Genomic DNA, 16,456 nt, shown 5'->3' with positions numbered 1-16,456 from the left:
TAACATGGTTGTGATATGAGCTAAGGATGGGCAAAATGCTAATACACATTGTTGGGTTCATAAAATTGTTGTCATCATTGCAAAACGCGCGCACGCGTGTGTGGTTAGGTTAAAGGTCAAAACATGTCGCGTAAGTTCAACTTCATAACAAAGTGCAATTCAACAACTTTATATAAAACATTGTATTTGTACTTGTTGAACGATTCTGCTTGCAAAGTCATGGTGGTTCGATATGAGAACCAGACTATATTTCTGAATCCATCCCGTGATCAGAAAAAAAGTTGCTGAAACACAGTCAGTATTAATTGATATGTAGATTACCACACGCCAAACCACTCCGGTGGCTTAGTGGTTAGAGCGTCCGACTTGGATGTGGGAGGTCGTGGGTTCGATCCCCGACCGTGTCATACCAAAGACTTACGAAAATGATACTTACAGCTGCCTCGCGTGACGCTCAGCATTAAGAGGTTAGTGTTAGGACTGGTCGGCCTTGTGTCAGGATAATGTGACTGGGTGGGACATCATGCTACATGTCTGCGGCATGATGCCCCAGTGCTAGACATCACTATAAACTGCCACATTGCAGACATCGTAGCAATATGACTGAAACATTGCTAAAGCTACGTTAAAAATTCAAATCACACACGCACACACACACACACACACCACACGTCAATGTGTTCTGTGTTTACACCTTCTTACTGCTTAGTCGCCAAGAATGATACAGGGTTTCCTATTTTTAAATCTTAGCCTAATTTGCTTGGCTGATTTTCTTTCACAAGGAAGCTGTGAAAGAGCGTAAACTCGCCTCGTACTATCATTATGATGACGTGTCAACATCGTTTGGTTTATGAGTATGTTTACACATACTGGAATCATCAATATCGTATATTTTAAGGTTCCTCCTTTTTGTGAACTAGTATGCAGCCTTGATGGAACGATTAACTTTACGGCTAATGGCCGGATGGCTTGACGTAGACTTATTTACAACGAATTTTATCGGACATAGTTGTGTCATTAGAAATGAAACTAGGTGGAAATGTGAACCATGTATGTAATGTTTGACAGGAAGAGAAGCAAAGGTTATCAAGCAAAACCAAATACAGTTTGCCATTATTGCAGAGATTAATTACTTAACTTAGTCGATAATCAGTGTCAATGATTTTTGTTGTTTAGTTGCTGAGTTACTGAGATAATACAGTTTGACTATAAATCATTAGTTGATGGTGAAGCTGTGATAAAAATCAGCCTACGTTATTATAATTTTGAAATGAAACTTTTAAAGCAAAGACAGTGAACAAGAGATCTTGTCATGTTTTAAATATTTGGAATACTTTTAAAAATACTGAGGAAAATATATGTGAGGTTATATAAATAATTTTCATATAGTAGATTTCATGTCCTTTTGACAATTTTATGTAATTGTATATTTGTACATAAATTTGTTCCAGATGATTTCACAAATGTTACAATTATTCCGATAGTGAAAAGAAACATTTTAAACTGACGGAAAAAATGATTATAGACCTCTAGCTCTTGCGACAATTATTTCAAAAATATTTGAATGCATTATTCTAAAACGAGTCGAAGTCATAATCTCCAATAATCCGTTCGGTTTAAAAACGCCGCATTGAACATATTTATGCCTCTACGCCTTTAAGGAAACTGCCCACTATGTGGAACATAGCAGCCCGGTGTTTGAATGATGTTCCAATACCCATCTACATAGCTCATACTTTAGTTAATGTCTATGGCAAACAGTTCTGCTGTGTGTTTTGGGGTAGTGTAATATCCAGCCCCTTCCATGTAACCAATGAGACGAGGCAAGGAGGTGTTGTTTCACCTTGTTATTTAATGTATAGTTGGGTCAGTATCACGTGGGCTTACATTTGGCACGAAATGTGTCATTTTTTAAAACAATTTTACTTTTTGTTGTTGATGATTTGCCACTGATAAATCATATCGCTGGTTTAATGAAATTATTAAAGCTACGTGAACAGTACGCCTTTAAATTCTTTTTAAATGTCTTACAGAATTTCATTTTTAACAACGCTGGACAAAGACCTTTGATGTAGATGGGTCCGTATATTTGTACATAGGTACCTATAATCTTTAATGCTTAAAATACTTTTAGTTTATATTTGTATTTTAATATGGAAACATAGACTATACAGTCTAAAATAAAGGTTTTTATCTGATCTTTATTCTTGATAAGCAAATATATCATTACCAGAATGCAAAGTGTTTATAAGCCAATATATAGTATTCAGAACTCAGTTCTTACAATCAAACTGTTTTCAGTACAATAAAGAATTAACTTTAGAATGGTCAAATGATGTACAAGGAATTTGCAAAATCTTTCCTCATTTACTTGAACAAAATATTTTCAGCGCAGAAAACCTCCAGGTAAATTTATGATGGTTAACAAGTCGAAATTTCCAAATATCCAAGTAAAAAAAGGAGCTATTAAAAATAAATTTAAATTTTCAGGTTTTCTCACTTGGAATAAGATTTTTCATGTTAAGAAATCATATACAATCATCTCTTCGTTCCAGAATAGGTGTAATAGATGAACAAAATCCGAAATAATATGAGTCGTTATTAAGCATAAAATGCGCCACCTACCTCCTATTTTTTTTGTCTGCATAAATGTATCAATTATGTGAATAGTTTCTAAAGTAGTGTGTTTGTGTGCGTGCATGTGTGTGAACGTAATTATTATCTTGTCTGCTATATAGACAAGGGACCGAACATTTAGTTTTCAGACAGGTGGGCTTGGTCTAAAATTTTATATAAAGCGATTATTTGTGCCTCAAGATAATTTTTTTTAAAGTAATATAATTGAAATGCCTGAGATTAGCAGTGGCAGACTGATAGCCTGGGTCGTAGTTAATATTCTGTCAGACAAATACTGTTCATAGTTTCAGTAGTCCAATGAATGGTTAACTTCCAGTTATCAACATTCACTTAATGAAGAAGGAATAGTAAATATTCAGCAGGACTAGTAATTTCTCAAAAATTAATTGGTAATTCCTTAATAAAGAACTATATGTACATTACTTCTTACTTGTAAGTAATTTTCACACCAACGAAGAAAAGCTATTATTATTATTATTATTATTATATACAGCATGACTGTATTACTTATTTTATATTTTCTGTCGTAATTTGTTTTTGTGAGGTCTTAATTCCAGCTGTCAGATTCAATGAAGAAATGGTAACCTCACGTTTTAAAAATGAAGCATGGGGTTATCAATTTTAAATCTAATAATTTAAACATCTGAAAACATTATCATGTCAAGAGGTAACTTGTATTCTATTGAATCAGCCAAAAACCTTGTAAAAGATTACCCTATACACACGATGTTAAAAGAGATGTAAACATTTTGCATCAGAGCTTTATAAATTGCAAGATTTATGCAAACATATAATTTTATGCTAATATGTCCAAATTTGTTACAAATTTACAATGAAAAACAAATTTTAACATGCTGCAAGCAACTAAAAAGCCTTCGTATTCCTACGCAAGAAATGAAAAGAATAAAACATATCTTGACTGATACTCGACATCCCACTAACATTTCTGTTTTGTTCGACTCGAGGACAGTCCACAAAAATCTAATAAATGAACGGCGCTCTACATTGTAATTTCTTCATGCAACATTTATATATTTGCTGAAAAAATGGATGGTAGATATCTTGCTATTTCCTCAAGTGTGTGTTAGTTATAAAAACTGTTGTGCAGTGGAACCACCTGGAGGAGAATATTATGAGCACCAAGTCAGTGGAAGCATTCAATCAGCACTCCAAAACGACTCACTAAGATGCGACCCCGCCCCCTAGTAAAATACCAGTATTTGTCACTGATATCTACAGGTACAGACGCAGATACTTTCCAGTAACAGTTATCATGTTCTGTTTTTATTTCAGGTGTCTAACCATGCATATCGTACACATCAATAACATTGCAATGGCTGTACGTCATGAACAATCTGGAATTTTTAAATAATCTAATTCTCAGTGGGAGTGAATCTGGTTTACCTTTTGGGATCAGTTTCTTTATAAATGTTCCATCTGCTGAAACCTGCTGGACTCCTCTTGAATTTGATCCACATATATAGATGTTTCCTTCTGTGTCATTTTCCAGGCCACCTTGCCCAACAATGTCTTCATGTGTGTAAGCGAATAAGACCTTCCATGATGAATTGTAGGCAACAATTATGTTTCCGGGATGATACAGTACGTATGTAATTCCTTTGGACATGTTAGTCGTGACAAGCGATGGACGGAGGAGTAGGTGACCTTTATAGTGGTTGGGTTGGATCCTTCTGATCCCAGTGCCTTTCTTGTCCAGTATCAGTATACAGCCTTGATCTGTCCACGTGGAAATCACCAGTTTGTCCCTTAATGCTGCTAATCCCCAACACCTCAGCTTTGTTTTAATCTCTTTGGATTTTTGTATTTTATCAGTGACGTCCAATATATAAATTGTTTTCTGATAGGGCAATGAGACAGCTACTTCTGTATCGGACATAGCACATGCACTCCACGGGTCCTCCTCAAGAGACAAACAATCCATGTACTTATAATTATTTGAAAAGATCTTTATTTTGGAATTCCCATGATCAACAAAAAGGATTGAACCGGGCAGCTGTACAATATCTGTAATGTAACATATATATTTGTCACCTGCTATTTTAACAGAAACCTCTGACATTTTCTTTACTTTTAAATCGTTCTGAATTGTTGTCGAAGGTCCACCATGGTCATTGTCGATGGTTTTAGACCTAGTTAGCGTTAGACATTGGGAAAGAATAATTTTTTTCGGAGCATATTTATTGTTCCAAGCGTGCACACTTTATTTATCAGTTCCTGCAAAGTCCTATCCACATTAAATGTCATCCTAACATATGTTAAGTCTTTTTTAAACTCGGCTACTCTATGGAAGTATCTCTCTTGATTCTGGTTTAGCTTATGAAGCACGATGATCTGCTTGACCTCTGACCCATGGGTCATTACAAGGTCAAGCTAAATTAGATCCGTTTCATTTTCGGTCAGAAGACTGAGTACTTTGGCTTTATGGGATTGTAAGTTTAATTCCTCTGTTTTCTGATTGGCATCCATTATGGAAGCTAGATCATCTTTAAATTTTTTCAGCTTGGCATCAATTTTAGCTACGAGAGAACGAATCTGTTTTGTAATGGTTGCTTTATCCTTATTAAGTGTATCGACATTTCCTGTAGCAACTGACGTCACTTGTTTCAAATTGTTATGACACGTTTTCAAATTTGTTTCCACTTCTTTAGACGCAACGGATATACAAAAAGTTGTTATCATTTCATCAAGCGTGAATTCTCTCGCATTTTCGATGTTCCAGAAACCCACAGGTGCTGCAAAACATTGTGTTATGGTCCCTGCAAAAGAATTTAATACGTTCGTCTGAATGCTTGTAGCACATTTCTATGAAATCTAAGTTTGGTGGTATGTCATTCGACTTGTTTCCAGTATTTAAGTTCAGAATATTTCCTTTATTACACGCTGAAATGTCATTGTGGTACTCTTGGCAGATACCACACATGGATTTCTTACATTCCCGACAAAAAGATATTGCAGGCGTTTCTTTTTTTCTCTTTGAGCACAGATCACAGAGTTTTCCTGGGTGAATATTCACTTTTAAATCCAACAGAGATACCGCCATACTGTTAACGGGAAATAATTCTGCCCATTTATCAGTGCCAATTGTAGGATCAGGTGGAGCTGTGCTTGCCCTACACACAGGACAGGGAAAGCTTGCCTGTCGTGTACCATTATGGGTCAGCTTGTTGTTGATATGTAACTGTAGACATGGAGCACAATACGTATGTCCGCATGGCAGAACTTTGGGCCTTTTGAACGTATCCAGTCATATTGTACAATCTAAAAGCTGAGTAAACTGTCCTTGTGGATGGGAAGCGATTGCCATTTTATTTTAGCGCTGTGAGTTATTGCTAAGTTTGCCATAATGAAATACGCTGTGTATGCACCGAATTGTCGTATTGGCTGTTCTCTATACAAAATCAATAACCTGCGTACCATATCCTGACTTCTCGGTCAGGTAAATTAATAACATCCATGTCATTAGACACGAGATTTGTATATCTAGCAATGACGTCCATAACATGTACAATAAACGAGTTATAACAATAAATAAAGGTAAAACTATGTGGATTCCTATGTGTTTACAAAATATTCAAATCAAGGCTGAACACATTCTATTCATATTGTATCCATATTTCAAGATATAACTTACAGGTTTTTTTGCATTACATAAAATAGTGGCATTCAAATCACAATTATTTGACATTTTTGTTCTTTCTTTTCATTGTTGAAATCCATTCTTAACTGCAGAAAGGACATGCCCGGCGTATATTGCTCTAAAAATGTCCCTCGATTCTGTTGCATATGATTAGATTTTGTTGTATAATGTCTGCAAAGTTTTGTATCATCCTCGGAATAGGTACCTATCATGGAGAGCTGCGTGATGTTGGGTGTATACTAAATATAGGCTATCATCGAGAGCTGCGTGATGTTGGGTGTATACTAAATATAAGCTATCATCGAGAGCTGCGTGATGTTGGGTGTATACTAAATATAGGCTATCATCGAGAGCTGTATATGTTGGGTGTATACTAAATATAGGCTAGGAGCTGTCGTAAATGTTCACTGGAAGAAACGGCGCCATGGGCGAGCGTCGCATTTGGCTCTCACCCACCCGTAAATATAGTGCCACTCAACGAAATATCACTCCACCCACCCAACGACCCCCACCCTCTGGGCTTGTCATCCTGGACGGCCGCCCGTATCGTGTGCCCTTTACGATGGCCATTGTTATCAGTACATTAACGTGATATATGTGGTTGTATGGCATGTGTTTGACAGAGGAAGGACAGCAGATCGCCCTCAACCATGATACAATACAAGCACCCAGATCAAGCCACGGTACTGATTAAGCAATTTATTTTACAAAGAATGACAACTTTTTGTGTTGTTGTTGTTGCTTTACTTTGACTCGATACATCTGCTTTAAGTGTACATTATTTATAAATATATTGTAACCATTGTAGTCCCGTACATTGGTTTCTAAATACAATACAATGTATATATAGATATATATATATATATATATATATATATATATATATATATATATATATATATATATATATATATATATATATATATATATACATTGTTTGTAAGTATAACATAAGCGTTGTAGTCCTACACACATTTGTCGATAGCTGACGTTGACGACAAGGAATCTCGGTCAATATTAGGTGTGCATGTGGTACAATGATATCGATTAGCCTCTGGAATGTGGCCTTTATCAGGGTTGTGTAATGTTCGGTATATAACAAATCAAAATATCTCGTAATACTTACCGTAGTTATTCCAATCAATATAATAACTCATTCACGTGTCAGCACCTACCTTACGGAAATCCTTACTACTGAGGACGCGTAATTCGAACTCCCTTGATGCGTTTAAAATACCGTTAAAGAACGTTTATTGTACTGTTAAGGAGATTCTTCCTGGACAGTTTGAATGACAAAATAAAGCCGCCCAATTGAGAATTTTAGCGTTGTGTCCAGAAATAATATGTCCATGTTTTATTCAATGTATGTATATACGACTTCGGATATATTGAATGTGTATACATGTGTATAGTATATTGTTTATGTATGTAGCTGTTGACCAGTATAGTCACACATATTAATTCATTTTAAATCTGCGTTAATACCTTAGTATGTGTATGACATTTTAAAAAAAAATATATTCTTTTATCTTTTTTCTTTATTTTTAACATAGCCTGTTACGAAATTTGAGGACCATATCTCAGATGGATTTTCATGACCAAATGTGTTATCCTCTTTAAATAAAATGTATTGATACAACTACATACTATTATTATTATTATTATTGTAGAAACACACCCACCCACACTTTTCCACAAAAAAGTACTACCTTATAAAATCTTGTTCATTCTTTTTATATTCATTACATTATGTCTAAATAATTAAAACAGTACGTGACTCAAACGATTATAAGAAAAATAAAAACAATTTACGTTCAGTCGAACAGTGATGTACGGAAATTACACTGCCACATGAAGTTTAAGATAATAGCTACCGTAATTAAAAAAACAATCCGTAATGTTTAAAATGACAATGTGTCATCTTACCTGGCATGTAGTTTTCTATTCACTAAATATATGTTCAGCACATGATGTTTTACTATATAAAGTCGACTAAGAGCATAAAGTCGCAAAACCAGATTTAGAAAGACAGTAAAGTAGACAATAATTCATCCTAAAACAGTAACTGATATCAGTAATTAGTCCGATATGGACAACACCGGCAAGTATTTGTTGAATATTAAAGTTGGGTCTGCAAGCGATTTTGTATTTACATCGCACTTTGTACGAGGGTAGGCAAAACATGGAATGGTCCTTGTGTGTACATCACAATTGTTTCGATTCTTGACTAAAATACACGGAAGGACAATTGGTGTTAAAGACCAACAATGCAAGATAAAAAGACATGGTGAGAGGGCGTGTCATAAAAATGACCTTGGATTTCAAAAAGTGTTATATATCTTTTATAGAATTTTATTACGTTTAAGACATGGCACCAGAATTGCATTGTATGAAAATCGTCTCTTTTAAATTAAAAATCTTTTGGGAATGCTTAATAATTGATATCATATACTTGCTCCGTGAGAACGAGTATCTAACCACGAATAATTTTCACGTACTTGCAAGTTCCCACTCCTTGAGAACGAGTATCTAGCCACAAACAATTTACACGTGCATGAAAATTCCCACTCGTTGAGAACGAGTATCTAACCACGAATAAATTACAAGTTCTTGACCAAGCAGCTTATCCTATTAATACATTTGTGGAGTATAGGCATCGATGATACCCGTGCCATTAGGAATTGCATGGAAATGTGCAGTACCAATAAAAAGTTATGGGTAAGTGCAAGCGAAATTAACTCAGAGTTTTAATGCAAAACTAAATATAACGAGCCACATATTCAGGTAAGAGAGAGAGAGAGAGAGAGAGAGAGAGAGAGAGAGAGAGAGAGAGAGATAGATTACAAACGTAAGGAAATTTGTTTTTTTAAACGGATGGTTACATACATATATTTCACAGATTTTACTAGATATAATTCAGTAACGTAAGTGGACCAAGGTGTGTGTAACTGTACTTGTGGAATATAACTTCAATAACAAAAAAGAGATACAAACAGATAGACCGGAAATACCTAATGAAGTGAACAATCAACATAGAAACGATATCGTCGTATTAGGCCCAGTTGATATTTTGTATATAGAAGGGTGCGTGGGTGGGTTGGGGATGTTAAAACTTTTTTTACGAGCCCGATATTTTGTTTGTTATTTATAAGCACGACTCTAGCACCACAACATATCATTCAAATAACATGGTTGTGATATGAGCTAAGGATGGGCAAAATGCTAATACACACTGTTGGGTTCATGGCAAATTGTTGTCGTCATTGCAAAACGCGCGCACGCGTGTGTGGTTAGGTTAAAGGTCAAAACATGTCGCGTAAGTTCAACTTCATAACAAAGTGCAATTCAACAACTTTGTATAAACATTGTACTTGTACTTGTTTAATGATTCTGCTTGCAAACTCATGGTGGTTCGATATGAAACCAGACTATATTTCTGGATCCATTCCGTGATCAGAAAAAAAGTTGCTGAAACACAGTCAGTATTAATTGATATGTAGATTACCACACGCCAAACCGCTCCGGTGGCCTAGTGGTTAGAGCGTCCGACTTGGATGTGGGAGGTCGTGGGTTCGATCCCCGACCGTGTCATACCAAAGACTTACGAAAATGGTACTTACAGCTGCCTCGCGTGGCGCTCAGCATTAAGAGGTTAGTGTTAGGACTGGTCGGCCTTGTGTCAGGATAATGTGACTGGGTGGGACATAATGCTACATGTCTGCGGCATGATGCTCCAGTGCTAGACATCACTATAAACTGCCACATTGCAGACATCGTAGCAATATGACTGAAACATTGCTAAAGCTACGTTAAAAATCCAAATCACACACGCACACACACACCACACGTCAATGTGTTCTGTGTTTACACCTTCTTACTGCTTAATCGCCAAGCATGATACTGGGTTTCCTATTTTTAAATCTTAACCTAATTTGCTTGGCTGATTTTCTTTCACAAGGAAGCTGTGAAAGAGCGTAAACTCGCTTCGTACTATCATTATGATGACGTGTCAATGTTGTTTGGTTTATGAGTATGTTTACACATACTGGAATCGTCAATATCGTATATTTTAAGGTTCCTCCTTTTCGTGAACTAGTATGCAGCCTGAAGGGAACGATTAACTTTACGGCTAATGGCCGGATGGCTTGACGTAGACTTATTTACAACGAATTTTATCGGACATAGTTGTGTCATTAGAAATGAAACTAGGTGGAAATGTGAACCATGTATGTAATGTTTGACAGGAAGAGAAGCAAAGGTTATCAAGCAAAACCAAATACAGTTGACCATTATTGGTCAGAGATTAATTACTTAACTTAGTCGGTAATCGGTGTCAATGATTTTTGTTGTTTAGTTGCTGTGTGATGTGATTTGGATTGTTAACGTAGCTTTAACAATCTTTCAGTCATATCGCTACGATGTCTGCAATGTTTCAGTTTATAGTGATGTCTAGCACTGGGGCATCATGCCGCAGACATGTAGCATGATGTCCCACCCAGTCACATTATCCTGACACAAGGCCGACCAGTCCTAACACTAACCTCTTAATGCTGAGCGCCAAGCGAGGCAGCTGTTAGTACCATTTTTGTAAGTCTTTGGTACGACTCGGTCGGGGATCAAACCCACGACCTCCCGCATCCGAGGCGGACGCTCTAACCACTAGGCCATCGGAGCGGTGTTGTTTAGTTGCTGAGTTACTGAGATAATACAGTTTGACTATAAATCATTAGTTGATGGTGAAACTGTGATAAAAATCAGCCTACGTTATTAAAATTTTGAAATGAAACTTTTAAAGCAAAGACAGTTAACAAGAAATCTTGTCATGTGTTAAATATTTGGAATACTTTTAAAAATACTGAGGAATATATATATATATATATATATATATATATATATATATATATGAGGTTATATAAATAATTTTCATATAGTAGATTTCATGTCCTTTTGACAATTTTATGTAATTGTATATTTGCACATAACTTTGTTCCAGATAATTTCACAAATGTTACAATTATTCCGATAGTGAAAAGAAACATTTTAAACTGACGGAAAAAATGATTATAGACCTCTAGCTCTTGCGACAATTATTTCAAAAATATTTGAATGCATTATTCTAAAACGAGTCGAAGTCATAATCTCCAATAATCCGTTCGGTTTAAAAACGCCGCATTGAACATATTTATGCCTCTACGCCTTTAAGGAAACTGCCTACTATGTGGAACATGGCAGCCCGGTGTTTGAATGATGTTCCAATACCCATCTACATAGCTCATACTTTAGTTAATGTCTATGGCAAACAGTTCTGTTGTGTGTTTTGGGGTAGTGTAATATCCAGCCCCTTCCATGTAACAAGTGAGGCGAGGCAAGGAGGTGTTGTTTCACCTTGTTATTTAATGTATAGTTGGGTCAGTATCACGTGGGCTTACGTTTGGCACGAAATGTGTCATTTTTTAAAACAATTTTACTTTCTGTTGTTGATGATTTCACACTAATAAATCATATCGCTGGTTGAATGAAATTATTAAAGCTACGTGAACAGTACGCCTTTAAATTCTTTTTAAATGTCTTACAGAATTTCATTCTTAACAACGCTGGACAAAGACCTTTGATGTAGATGGGTCCGTATATTTGTACATAGGTACCTATAATCTTTAATGCTTAAAATACTTTTAGTTTATATTTGTATTTTAATATGGAAACATAGACTATACAGTCTAAAATAAAGGTTTTTATCTGATCTTTATTCTTGATAAGCAAATATATCATTACCAGAATGCAAAGTGTTTATAAGCCAATATATAGTATTCAGAACTCAGTTCTTACAATCAAACTGTTTTCAGTACAATAAAGAATTAACTTTAGAATGGTCAAATGATGTACAAGGAATTTGCAAAATCTTTCCTCATTTACTTGAACAAAATATTTTCAGCGCAGAAAACCTCCAGGTAAATTTATGATGGTTAACAAGTCGAAATTTCCAAATATCCAAGTAAAAAAAGGAGCTATTAAAAATAAATTTAAATTTTCAGGTTTTCTCACTTGGAATAAGATTTTTCATGTTAAGAAATCATATACAATCATCTCTTCGTTCCAGAATAGGTGTAATAGATGAACAAAATCCGAAATAATATGAGTCGTTATTAAGCATAAAATGCGCCACCTACCTCCTATTTTTTTTGTCTGCATAAATGTATCAATTATGTGAATAGTTTCTAAAGTAGTGTGTTTGTGTGCGTGCATGTGTGTGAACGTAATTATTATCTTGTCTGCTATATAGACAAGGGACCGAACATTTAGTTTTCAGACAGGTGGGCTTGGTCTAAAATTTTATATAAAGCGATTATTTGTGCCTCAAGATAATTTTTTTTAAAGTAATATAATTGAAATGCCTGAGATTAGCAGTGGCAGACTGATAGCCTGGGTCGTAGTTAATATTCTGTCAGACAAATACTGTTCATAGTTTCAGTAGTCCAATGAATGGTTAACTTCCAGTTATCAACATTCACTTAATGAAGAAGGAATAGTAAATATTCAGCAGGACTAGTAATTTCTCAAAAATTAATTGGTAATTCCTTAATAAAGAACTATATGTACATTACTTCTTACTTGTAAGTAATTTTGACACCAACGAAGAAAAGCTATTATTATTATTATTATTATTATATACAGCATGACTGTATTACTTATTTTATATTTTCTGTCGTAATTTGTTTTTGTGAGGTCTTAATTCCAGCTGTCAGATTCAATGAATAAATGGTAACCTCACGTTTTAAAAATGAAGCATGGGGTTATCAATTTTAAATCTAATAATTTAAACATCTGAAAACATTATCATGTCAAGAGGTAACTTGTATTCTATTGAATCAGCCAAAATCCTTGTAAAAGATTACCCTATACACACGATGTTAAAAGGGATGTAAACATTTTCCATCAGAGCTTTATAAATTGCAAGATTTAAGCAAACATATAATTTTATGCTAATATGTCCAAATTTGTTACAAATTTACAATGAAAAACAAATTTTAACAGGCTGCAAGCAACTAAAAAGCCTTCGTATTCCTACGCAAGAAATGAAAAGAATAAAACATATCTTGACTGATACTCGACATCCCACTAACATTTCTGTTTTGTTCGACTCGAGGACAGTCCACAAAAATCTAATAAATGAATGGCGCTCTACATTGTAATTTCCTCATGCAACATTTATATAGTTGCTAAAAGAAATGCATGGTAGATATCTTGCTATTTTCTCAAGTGTGTGTTAGTTATAAAAACTGTTGTGCAGTGGAACCACCTGGAGGAGAATACTGTGAGCACCAAGTCAGTGGAAGCATTCAATCAGCACTCCAAAACGACCCACTAAGATGCGACCCCGCCCCATAGTAAAATACTAGTATTTGTCACTGATATCTACAGGTACAGACGCAGATACTTTCCAGTAACATTTATCATGTTCTGTTTTTCTTTCAGGTGTCTAACCATGCATATCGTACACATCAATGACATTGCAATTTCTGTACGTCATGAACAATCTGGAATTTTTAAATAATCTAATTCTCAGTGGGAGTGTACCTGGTTTACCGTTTGGGATCAGTTTCTTTATAAATGTTCCATCTGCTGAAACCTGCTGGACACCTCTTGAATTTGATCCACATATATAGATGTTTCCTTCTGTGTCAGATTCCAGGCCACCTTGCCCAACAATGTCTTCATGTGTGTAAGCGAATAAAACCTTCCATGATGAATTGTAGGCAACAATTATATTTCCGGGATGATACAGTACGTATGTAATTTCTTTGGACATGTTAGTCGTGACAAGCGATGGACGGAGGAGTAGGTGACCATTATAGTGGTTGGAATAGATCCTTCTGATCTCAGTCCCTTTCTTGTCCAGTATCAGTATACAGTCTTGATCTGTCCACGTGGAAATCACCAGTTTGTCCCTCAATGCCGCTAACCCCCAACACCTCAGCTTTGTTTTAATCTCTTTGGATTTTTGTATTTTATCAGTGACGTCCAATATATAAATAGTTTTCCCGTAGGGAAATGAGACGGCTGCTTCTGTATCGGACATAGCACATGCACTCCACGGGTCCTCCTCAAGAGACAAACAATCCATGTACTTATAATTATTTGAAAAGATCTTTACTTTGGAATTCCCATGATCAACAAAAAGGATTGAACTGGGCAGCTGTACAATATCCGTAATGTAACATCTATATTTGTCACCTGCTATTTTCACATAAACCTCTGACATTTTCTTTACTTTTAAATCGTTCTGAATTGTTGCCGAAGGTCCACTATGGTCATTGTCGATGATTTTAGACGTAGTTTGCGTTAGACATTGGGAAAGAATAATTTTTGTTCGGAGCATATTTATTTTTCCAAGCGTGCACACTTTATTTATCAGTTCCTGCAAAGTCTTATCCACATTAAATGTCATCCTAACACATGTTAAATCTTTTTGAAACTCTGCTTCTCTATGGAAGTATCTCTCTTGATTCTGGTTTAGCTTATGAAGCACGATGATCTGCTTGACCTCTGACCCGTGGTTCATTACAAGGTCAAGCTAAATTAGATCCGTTTCATTTTCGGTCAGAAGACTGAGTACTTTGGCTTTTTGGGATTGTAAATTTAATTCCTCTGTTTTCTGATTGGCATCAATTATGGAAGCTAGATCATTTTCAAATTTTTCCAGCTTGGCATCAATTTTAGCTACGAGAGAGCGAATATGATTTGTAATGCCTGCTTTATCCTTATTAAGTGAATCGATATTTCCTGTAGCAACTGACGTCACTTGTTTCAAATTGCTTTGACACGTTTTCAAATTTGTTTCCACTTCTTTAGACGCAACGGATATACAAAAAGTTGTTATCATTTCATCAAGCGTGATGATTGTCTCGCATTTTCGATGTTCCAGAAACCCACAGGTGCTGCAAAACATTGTGTTGTGGTCCCTGCAAAAGAATTTAATACGTTCGTTTGAATGCTTGTAGCACATTTCTATGAAATCTAAGTTTGGTGGTATGTCACTCGACTTGTTTCCAGTATTCAAGTTCAAAATATTTCCTTTATTACACGCTGAAATGTCATCGTGGTACTCTTGGCACAAAACACACATGGCGTTCTTACATTCCCGACAAAAAGATACTGCAGGCGTTTCTTTTTTTCTCTTTGAGCACAGATCACAGAGTTTTCCTGGGTGAATATTCACTTTTAAATCCAACAGAGATACCGCCATACTGTTAACGGGAAATAATTCTGCCCATTTATCAGTGCCGATTGTAGGATCAGGTGGAGCTGTGCTTGCCCTACACACAGGGCAAGGAAAGCTTGCCTGTCGTGTACCATTATGGGTCAGCTTGTTGTTAATATGTGACTGTAGACATGAAGCACAATACGTATGTCCACATGGCAGAACTTTGGGCCTTTTGAACGTATCCTGGCATACTGTACACTCTAAAAGATGAAAAAACTGTCCTTGTGGATGGGAAGCTATTGCCATTATATTTTAGCGCTGTGAGTTATTGCTAAGTTTGCCATAAGGAAATACGCTGTGTATGCACCGAATGGTCGTATTGGCTGTTCTCTATACAAAATCAATAACCTGCGTACCATATCCTGACTTCTCGGTAAGATAAACTAATAACATCCATGTCATCAGACACGAGATTTGTATATCTAGCAATGACGTCCATAACATGTATAATAAACGAGTTATAACATAGGAAACAAAGGTAAAACTATGTGGATTCCTATGTATTTACAAAATATTCAAATTAATCAAGGCTGAACACATTCTGTTCATATTGTATCCATATTTCAAGATATAATTTATAGTTTTTTTTTTCATTACATAAAATAGTGGCATTCAAATCACAATTATGTGACATTTTTGTTCTTTCTTTTCATTGTTGAAATCCATTCTTAACTGCAGAAAGGACATGCCCGGCGTATATTACTCTAAAAATGTCCCTCGATTCTGTTGCATATGATTAGATTTTGTTGTATAATGTCTGCAAGGTTTTGTATCATCCTCGGAATAGGTACCTATCATCGAGAGCTGCGTGATGTTGGGTGTATACTAAAAATAGGCTATCATCGAGAGTTGCATGATGTTGGGTGTATACTGAATATAGGCTATCATCGAGAGCTGCG

The 16,456-nt window shown here is 35.6% G+C and overlaps 3 protein-coding genes across 3 annotated transcripts in view; all 3 read right to left on the bottom strand.

The window, feature by feature from the left end:
• Positions 1 to 2,192: 2,192 nt before the first annotated feature.
• LOC149774684 (uncharacterized) overlaps positions 2,193 to 16,456 on the bottom strand; it is a 43,718-nt gene continuing 29,454 nt past the window's right edge. The window contains exon 3 of the mRNA XM_089944974.1: positions 2,193 to 4,856. Within this exon, the coding sequence (XP_089801100.1) occupies positions 3,935 to 4,856 (922 nt within the window). The 3' untranslated portion in view covers positions 2,193 to 3,934. The remainder of the gene's footprint in view (positions 4,857 to 16,456) is intronic.
• Positions 12,986 to 14,855, bottom strand: LOC149774687 (uncharacterized). The gene has a single exon (XM_089944892.1). It carries the CDS (start codon positions 14,853 to 14,855, stop codon positions 13,773 to 13,775), a length of 1,083 nt encoding a protein of 360 aa, XP_089801018.1. The 3' UTR covers positions 12,986 to 13,772.
• Positions 14,868 to 15,899, bottom strand: LOC149774686 (E3 ubiquitin-protein ligase TRIM45-like). Its single transcript, XM_089944893.1, has one exon. The coding sequence runs from the start codon at positions 15,801 to 15,803 to the stop codon at positions 14,868 to 14,870; it is 936 nt and encodes a 311-aa protein (XP_089801019.1). The 5' UTR covers positions 15,804 to 15,899.

The sequence above is a fragment of the Sinohyriopsis cumingii genome, unplaced genomic scaffold (genome assembly GCF_028554795.1).
Source record: "Sinohyriopsis cumingii isolate HCF-2022 unplaced genomic scaffold, ASM2855479v2 utg000160l, whole genome shotgun sequence".
Taxonomy (NCBI): domain Eukaryota; kingdom Metazoa; phylum Mollusca; class Bivalvia; order Unionida; family Unionidae; genus Sinohyriopsis; species Sinohyriopsis cumingii.
The sequence above is the reverse complement of the archived record's forward strand: the minus strand, read 5'-3'. Positions and strand labels throughout refer to the sequence as shown.